The 10,112-nt window shown below is 34.6% G+C and overlaps 1 protein-coding gene across 1 annotated transcript in view; it reads right to left on the minus strand.

The window, feature by feature from the left end:
• Positions 1-1,435, minus strand: part of LOC121856873 (zinc finger protein 860-like) — a 36,871-nt gene extending 35,436 nt beyond the window's left edge. Inside the window, exon 1 of the mRNA XM_042352649.1 lies at positions 1,318-1,435. Within this exon, the coding sequence (XP_042208583.1) occupies positions 1,318-1,327 (10 nt within the window). The 5' untranslated portion in view covers positions 1,328-1,435. The remainder of the gene's footprint in view (positions 1-1,317) is intronic.
• Positions 1,436-10,112: the final 8,677 nt, after the last annotated feature.

A 10,112-nucleotide genomic window follows, 5' to 3' on the forward strand; every position in this document is an offset into this window, starting at 1 on the left:
TGACTGCATACAGAGGCAGACAAGTGCCAGTGCCAGAAAGACACTGCTGCTGCCCTCCCACACTAGCTGTAGCCCTCCACACGTGCAACATCTGTGGAAGGCCCTTGCCGGTCACGTATCGACATTCTTATATTTGCTTAAATAATTAAGAAATTTTGATCTGAGACTCTCTTGGCAGTCCTCGCTCCTCGTTGTAGTTGAGTTGTCAATTCATTAATATAATTTCTACTTTAACCAAATATAAAAATTTTTGTTAACTTGTCATGATCTTAAATATGAATGAATAGTTTATTATTATCAAAATTCTACCTTTGGATTGTTTAATATTTATCCTGACAGTAATGCAGCCAAAAATAGATCCACCAATCACAATGACCTTTACATACAGCTTTACTCTACCAAATATTGCCAGTACGAGACTCAGGGTGGGGTCGATGGCTGACTGTTACCCTCTGCTACTAATGGTTGTCATATAGGCTCTCAAGATAATTTCTTGTTGTTTCTATGGCTTATAGCCCCTATCAAGTGGTTTATTTTTCTGTATCCTGAAAAAAGTAAAGATGATCCTCCTCAGGGTTAACCTACTGACAGGAGCCAGAGGCAGTAACTCACTGACAAAAATTTTCTTCAGAAAGTTAAACTAATAAAGATGAAATTGAAATTATGAGTACACATGTTTGACAATGTCATCATAAATTTAAAGAAATACTAATAAATACTTGACAATACTAACTATACAACATCCACTGGGCAAGTCTGTGTCAATCTTACCTTAACAAATCCAGATTTTTGCTATCACCAAACTAAAAAACAAAACAACTCTCTCTCTCTCTCAACCTTTTAATGGAGTTAGTCAAGCCACGTTGAAATTTCTTTTCCTCCTCCTCCGTCTTCTCACACCTTGATTCATACACATACAGTGACCCATCCCTAACTCCCTATTTCATCCTGAGTCATATTAGTCTAGGAGTGACCTTCACCTATTTCATCATACAACTCAACAATTTACCACTCAATAACACCAGCACACCTTTTGATTTTATCTTTTCATACACTTTTAACTTTACTCCCCCCAGCATGTCCCAAGTTTCATCTCTCATTCACCTCCCTGTTTTGTTTTGTACAAAAGCAAGGCATTCAGGTATAAATCAACCATATTCTCAATTGCTCTGGATACATTCATGCATAGTAAGCCACAACAGTGTAATTGCTGTCTCGTCTTTTCTGGCAACTGAGTGCACAAAGGTAGGATGAAGTCAATATGAGAATTATAAAGAAATAAGGTAAAAATAATTAATGTTTGCATTCCCAACACACCTGAACGCATAATCTTGTACTGTTGGTCAGGTGTAAATTCAACCTCACAACCCACCACTGGCAAGGTGTTCCTGTACTTCCACAGTCTTGGGCCATCTGAAAAATAGAGATTTTAGAAGCTTATTATTGATCATGCATTATATTTGTCTATTTTCAGACTGCAATTCATATTTCATCATTAAGTCATTAAGATGTACCCATATAAATTATGTCACTATTTTTGGAACTTCAAACTTTCTCAAGATTGAAAGAAATTTTGTGAAATAATAAATTAATTAATACAGCATCCCCTTAAAATTCACGGATTTTCAACACGGATGACACCCTGGATGTACCCAAGAATGTCTAAGGGCAGTTTTAAAGTTGCTGGCATTTTTGTGGCCAGGACAGGGAGCCATTCATTTCCCTTAAATATAAATATATATATATATATATATATATATATATATATATATATATATATATATATATATATATATATATATATATATATATATATATATATATATATATATATATATATATATATATATATATGTGTGTGTGTGTGTGTGTGTCTACACACATATATATACAATACAATACATATATACAATCAGAAACAAATGTATTAAAAATGTTGAGTCTACCCTCAAGTCCACTCCATGCTTTGTTATTAATAAAGCATGGAGTAGACTTGAGGGTAGACTCAATATTTTTAATACATTTGTTTCTGATTATTTGTGAGAGGATTTTTCCATTATTATTTATTTGTACTGTATGAGTTTTGTGTGATTGCCCCACACACACATATATAATAAAAGAAATAATTGTCTCAAGGGCAAACACGAAAGTAAAATGTAACCCCTTGGTCAGCAAATGTTATTTGCAGATTTGGCGATTCGCAGCCATTTTCAGAACCTAACCCCTGCGAATTTAAGGGGCATGCTTTAAATGCAAAAACATATCATGTACAGTGATATCTCAGTTAGCCGGAACAATTGGTGAAAAGGACTTCCGGGAATGAGAGATTTAAGGTAACGAGACGACTCTCTTAACACCGGAAAAAATCTCTCATCCCCGGAATTTGAGTAACTGAAAATGTTCTTTTAAGTTCCAGACACTGCACATTACATCATCTCTCAAACCTGGAAAAATATCACCCATCCCCGTTTCCAGGCATTGGAAAAATTTTCTCGGAATTTCCGGACAATGCTCCCGATTTTCATCCTGAAAACCAGGGAAAAAATTCCCCCATCCCCAGAAAATTGTTCTCAAAGCTGGAATTTTCTGGAAAACCCCAGCTTTGGAAACAATTTTCCGAGAAGATTTCAATTCCAGGCATCAGAGTTCCGGTTATGAGGGATTCCGGCTAAGGAATATTACTTTTAATTATATTTTCAAACTAAATATTATGGCATACAGTATAAGATTATCACGCCGGGTCATTCAGGAGTAATTTGCAGAGTTAAAATCAGACGTCAAAATTAATAGGTTTACATTAAATGTGCGAACACACTAAGGGTTTTCATACACAAACTTGTATATGAAGTAAAAAAACTAAAAATAATAATAATTTTTGTGGGTGTATAAACACTAGACATGCAGACATACATTTGGCAGCGTCAGTGCGAACTGGCACCTACGTAGACAGTACTCCAAGGTCACCACAATAGTCTCCCTTTTGTGTTTAAAGGACCCAGGAAATAACATTGACCCACACATTTACTTTCAGTTTGTGCCAGATTTTTTTTGTATCTCAGAGATTTAATTTATTCATAGGTATTTTAAGTGTTTTAAATCATGCCTAGTGTTGCTGGCAATACAAGGATATTGCACTGCATGGTGATAGTGTAGTGCCTCCTGATGCCTCTCCAAGTGTCCCTGGCTCTTCTGGCATAGGTGACAGTTTGTCTAGCACTTCAACAAACAGTCCTAGTGCTATGACTCAATATTTTTTTAATAGGGATTAGCCCACCCGGGCACAGGTCACTGACCCACATCAGGGCCTAGGGGGCGAAAATGTAATAATAATAATAATAATAATAATAATAATAATAATAATAATAATAATAATAATAATAATGATAATAATAATAATAATAATTATAATAATAATAATAATAATAATAATAATAATAATGAAGAACCATACAGAAATACAAAAATGAAAAAAAATATCAAGAGTGAAAGCGATATATGTATGTGGTGTTGTCAATGGCAAGAGAAACAATTGAGACCCTGCAATTGCATGTAAATGAGGCAGAAAGTCAGATCAGCAACCTGGGACTTGGTCACAGTTTTAAGTGATGCCATATGGCAGCAGGGTCTACCATTAGACAACACATTATGCTTCCAATATCTTCCCAGGCAGTAGTACCTCCCTGTTTGATAGCTGCCTACTACCTACAATTATCTTTTGCGCTTGGAGGACAAAAATAAATACCTTATTTTTCGGCTTAAAAGACGCACTTTTTATGAACAAAATATACCTCGAAAATTACCATGCGTCTTCCAGGATGCTAGTCGATGAGTTGTAGCAGAGGTTTTTGAAATCAGCCCCTTACAAAGACTGTTACCTCATTATAGTACTTAACAATTACAAGTATTCTCTATACAGTACTATAAAACTATTGATTTTACTAATATTGTTTATATATTGCCCCCAAAAAAATAAACCCTTGCTGTGTGGTTTGTTTACTAATGGCAGTGGTGTGGCAGCGCCATCTATTGAGAATTGCTAAAGGTTGTCTGTTGGTCTCAAATGCAGGAATGTCTGTTTCTTTATATGGCTCTCATATTTGGACACCTATTTACAGTAGGCTCTCATATTTGGATACCCATTTAGACTGTAAAACCCAAAATTAAAATCTTCCAAATTTAAATACACCTTAAGTCATCCAAGTAAAACACACACACAACATTGGCTGTCCTTATGTTTTCAATTTTATTACCACTGGTGGGTAGATATTTTTTTAATTCAGAAACATTTATTAAAATATAAATGAACAGTAAATAAGTGTTGCTTTTCACATTCTTATGTAGAGTGATGATATGTTTTACACATGTGCGCACTTACATACATGATCTCACTTTTTTTTACCCTTAATTGTTGGCTACTTCCATTGTTTCATTTATTAACATTAAATAACATTACTTAAAACAACCTTACTAATTTTACTACAGCTACAACCAGGGTCTTATTTTCTTCAGTTTTATATGCAGAACCAATCAGTCACTGGTTTTGTAAACTAACAAAAACAATGGCGTGTTTAATATTCTTCATATTATTAATGTTGTATTGTTCAATTTGCACAAACAATAATTCAATCAAAAAAGAAATTCAGAAACATTAATTAAAACATATATGAACAGTAAATAAGTGTTGCTTTCATATTCTTATGTAGAGTGATGATATGTTTACATGTGCACACATACAGGATCTCACTTTTTTTACCCTTAATTGTTAGCTACTTCCATTGTTCCATTTATTAACATTAAATAACATTACTTAAAACAACCATATTAATTTTTCTACATTAATTTTTATGACTACAATGGAAGACTTATTTTCTTCAGTTTTATAATTATGTAGAACCAATCAGTCACTGGTTTTGCAAAAAATGAGTTGTTTTTTTTACTTTTATTTTGTTTTTAAATAAAGATTTTTTGTTTTATATAGACGTTGATATACATGTTTACATTTGCTTACCTTCTACTGTTGGAAAATATTTCCCGTCGTTGTCATACGACAAAAACAAAGAAAGAATGTAAACACTACAGCCCTAAGACATGGAGGTGACCAGGTGTATAAAATGAGTGCTGTATTAAAGACTTCACCTTCTTGTATAGATTTTATTTTTAAATTGATGAAAATGGCGACTGATAAGCAGTTCTAGTGATGATATTCAAAGGGTGTGTGTGGTAGACCCTGCTGCTATGTGACCAAGTCCCAGGTTGATGATCTGACTTTCTGCAGGGTCTCAATTGTTTCTCTTACTTTGACAACACAACATACATACAGGTATATTGTTTCTCACTCTTGATATTTTGTTTTCATTTTGTATTTCTTTATTATTATTATTATTATTATTATTATTATTTTATTATTATTATTATTATTATTATTATTATTATTATTATTATTATTATTATTATTATTATTACATTTTTCGCCCTAGGCCCCAATGTGGGTCAGTGACCTGTGCCCAGGTGGGCTAAAACCCATAATTTTTTATTTTTTTTTAGAATTTCATTTCCAAAATCAGGGTGCGTCTTCCACGATGCCAGTCTTCCAAGCCGAAAATCCGGTAATCTGTATTCAGCCTCTGGGCGTGCTCTGTACTCAGCCTGGGCATGCCCATCAGAATGCAAAATTTCCATCACTATTACTTAGTGATATTAATTTTGTTCACAACTTTTCCACTATAACCATTTTTTCCTAAATATGTATGTTTTACAATGGAATAAAGTTCATATTGCAATCACATGAAATAATGAAGGTATAAAGTGATGTACAAACATTTTCATTAAGCATAAATAAAAAAATTATGTTCTACTCATGTTTACGAATAGAAATAATTTTTTTTTATAAATGATTACTTATGTAAAACTGTTAGTAGATTTTTTGGGGAATAGCCCACCCAGGTATGGGTCATCGACCCACATCGGGGCCTAGGAGGCGAAAAAATAAGAATAAAAAATTAAAATAGAAAAAGCGGTTATATTAATCTACACCGCGAAGATGCCGGAAACTCAGCTTTTTAAAGTGAGACAGATTGTATGAGTATGGAAACACAGAAGAAGGCAGAGTAGTCCACTGTTTGGCTGTATGAGGAAAGAAGGATGTACTATAACGGATTTCGAGTGTGACCGACATCCATAGAGTAATGATGTGCACCGCGAACAAGCGGCGTGTTACAAGCCCACGGCCTTGCTGAAAGTACACAGGATGCCAAATCCACCAAACAGTGCCCGTTAAAGTAGCTGTAAAAGAGAGAGAGAGTGAAGCAACATTGTGGCGAAGAGAAAGGGAAAAAAGATTTGTCACGTGCCTGAGCGCTCGGCAACTCGCTGCATCTGTTCACGCTTCCATTTCACACAAGCTACTAATAATTTGTTAATTGTACTTATTATATTATTATTGTTCTTAGCTACTTAGGTTAATTGTATATTTATGTATGTAATTTATATGCATCATTGTCTTACTCTGTTAAGTCAACTCAAGAGTAATATTAATTAATTATATAAAATATCGCAAATGTCTAGATCCCTTGATGAGCGGCTCCTCACGGCGTGCACACGCTCCCTAGTAGCGAAAAATCCGTGGCTTAGATTAGTGTCTATTCGTTCTCTAGCCTTGACCTTTGTCTAAGTGCTTTATCAAGTCTTCTGCAATGCCTTAGGGGTATCAGGTATTAGTGACACGTTTAGTTAGGCCTAAGAAGGATCCTGGTGGTAAGGTATCTCCTGTTTGGTAGGGATAATCATTTTGTATTGATTGTTGTATATATATATTTAAGTATGTCTTGTGTAATATAGTAATGTTAAGTAATATTTGTTTGGTCTAACTCTCCTTAGTATAGTTTCGCCCTTCGCATCTCTTATTTTATTATACAATTACTTCACTTAAATTCATGTTTGCTAATCATTACTCCCTTTAAAACATAAATTGAATTAATTAATTATCTTCCATTTTGTAATTCACTTATTTCAACTGTTCTTACTTTTTCAAGTACATTTAGTTGAGTAGGTATTTGGTGGAGATAATTATTGCCGTGTTCCCTGTTTGTACCTTTATTTGTTAATAACTTGGGGTAGGATTCACTCCCCAAGTATAAAGATTAGTGGGATCGCGACAGATTGTCAACACATTTTTATTTCAAATAGCAAGTTTGCTATTACTAATTACGTACAATTATCTCTCTTGTAGTGTAGTCAAATGGTGACTGTGTTAAACTTTGATTTAGCTTTTTCTTAACCCATAGATGGTTAACTAGTTTAACCTAAGTCATGCCTTGCCCACATGGTCAAAGATTTTCCACTTTTTTTTTTGTTGGCTAAAACATCCCCAAAGCACCTCGAAGTCACACGGTAACAGTGTAAAGCACACCTACAAGTTCCTTGCATGGTTTAAAGGTTTGAGCAGTCAAGTGTTGCCACGCATGCAGTGTCATTCAGAGATGTCAGCATGTCTGCTACCACTTCTATTTCATTTTACTACTTAACATCAATATACAGTAGAACCTCAATAAATCGGACTAATTGGGGGTAGACCCCAGTCCGAAAAGTGAAAAGTCCCCAAAAGTGAATATATGAGGGTGGGGGAGATCACACTGCTTGTCTGAACTATTTAATGAAAATCTATTGTTATGTTATTACTGCACTTTAACAACATAAGTCTTTTGGTGTATAACAAGGTTATTAAAAGAATATTACATCAACAATAAAAAAAAAAATATGAAATAGAACTAACTCTCTGGGTTGAAAATCAGACTAACTATAAGTCTGGTTGTCAATAACTGTTTTCACCAGATGATTGATATTTACTGTAAAGTGTTATACGTAAGCAGCCACATGATTTGTCTTAAGAATAAAGAGAAAACTGTATACCGTACAATACTATGATAAAAATAAGAACAAATACTGTAAGTGTAGGAGAACAGTAAACCCTCGTAGGCGGACTAATTGAAGGGTGTCCGGTATAAGAGGTGGTCCATTAAAAAAAAAAAAAAAAACGAGTACAATGCCAATGTATCCAATTTTTATGAAAGAAATACACGTTTTTTAAATAAATTTAATTTTGAAAAGTAATGTACATAAAGTACACTTACTTTTAGTTCACAGAAAGTGTCTTAGGGTTAACCTTCTCACCACCCTTATGGATACCAAACACTTTCTTAGGGACCATGGTTATTGTATAATTTTTCAATTATTATGCAAAAAATGTGAATGCCTACAGTGAATGTACTAAATGTATAAAAATAATAAATAATGATATAAAAACACCAAAAATACAATACACTGTACTGTGCCATATTTCATGGCAGGGAGTATCTAAGAAAAAACTTGTGAGTATTTTCCTCCTGTAGCAATAGTTTTCTTAAAATAATATACAGTACTGTATACTGTACTAGGAAATGTGAGGAATAAATAAAAATAAAAATAAAAATATATCGCCAAATCAGTAAATAAGCCAAATGAAAGTTCAACAGCCGCCATCTGCATATTACTTCCTGTTTCACCATATTAACGAACATCAGTGTGTGTGTGTGTGTGTGTGTGTGTGTGTGTGTGTGGTGGTGGTACGTGTGTGTGGGAGCTCGGTGTTTTTCGTCAAAAAACAGGGTCTTTCCAGGAGTACTCAGTCTGATTTTTAGGAAATCTGATTCGTGAGTGACTAGCGAGTGTTGTGACCAATATCTATCTGTGATCCCCTTAAGTAGATATATTTGTCAATTTACTGGTGAATCTGTGACTACCACGTGAGGTGTACGCCCACCAAGCTCCCCTCAGTGCCACGGCTTGTAATCTGAGCCCTGTCCACCCCCACCAGGCCACTCAGCTGACCACACAACTAGACCGTCTCCCAACTACTGCCAGCTACTCAGCCCTCACTAGCTCCAATATGTCTAAGTTGGCTGCTAGTATAAAAACTTCAAATTTCATGAAACAACAGCTGACTGATGTGATAATGGAAGTCCAATGGACTGTCATACAGGACATCATACAACAAATAAATAAGGAGACCATCATGAAGCTAGAAGAGGCTGACCGGCATCTCACTGACCAGCTAAGTGAGATTAAAAGAAGCTTGGAATTCTCAGAAGGGGAAATAAGTGACTTACAAGCAAAGTTGAACGTTGCAACTAAAGAGAACCGAACACTCAAGACCCAAGTTCAACAGCTGAGTGAGGAGAATTCCAAGCTCAAAACGGAACTAATGACAACAGCAGACCGGGTGGATTATGTGAATGACAAAGGGCGATGAAACAACCTCAGGATTGCCGGAGTCCCTTAAGATATCCACTACCCTAATGGCAAAGCTGTACTGTACATGTACTCAAAATAATGTACTAAATGAATACTAAAATTTTTGTCTAATGCAAACTATAGCATGATTATTTTGAGTACATTAGGCTCGAATTTTAAAATATGATGCACCAGATTGACTCACGCGAAATAGGAAAGATTAGCTTTAAATTAAAACATTGTCCTTAATTGTGGGTGTTCCTTGAAATCAATAATCTTAAATTGAATCGCTTTAAATCGACGTTTTACTCATTAATCATTTGTCTAAGTCTACAAGTAGCCAAACCGAAATATTACATAACACTCAAAGGCAGTAAATAAAGTTTTTATGAAGGTACCGGTATCTTCATATCAGATCCTATACAGTGTGTTACAGTGACCCCTGTTGTAAGCTTACTTGTTGAAAGCTCTCACATGAATGCATCATGTGTAAACAACCTTGATACAGCTTATGCTTTATTAAGTTATACTGTATTACAAATTACATACAGTATTGTATTTTTCTCTATTACTGAAGATGTTATATTAATCATGATGAACCATAAACCATAAGAGGCCAATCATATGAGAATATAATACTGAATAAATAAACATGACGAACATGGCAACACCTGATCAGCCTCAGCCTGCTTACATACTCAAGTGTCTTAGTTCTCAGTAGGCCTATAGCAAATCTGTATAGTATTCAGTAAGTGTGGTTTATTTATTAAGATTTTTTTTAATAATCTTCCCCACCCACCTTTTTTTGTATTTCTGGTGATTAGAGCATAACACCTCAGAGGTCC

This window comes from Homarus americanus, unplaced genomic scaffold, assembly GCF_018991925.1.
Source record: "Homarus americanus isolate GMGI-L3 unplaced genomic scaffold, GMGI_Hamer_2.0 scaffold1024, whole genome shotgun sequence".
Classification (NCBI taxonomy): Eukaryota; Metazoa; Arthropoda; class Malacostraca; order Decapoda; family Nephropidae; genus Homarus; species Homarus americanus.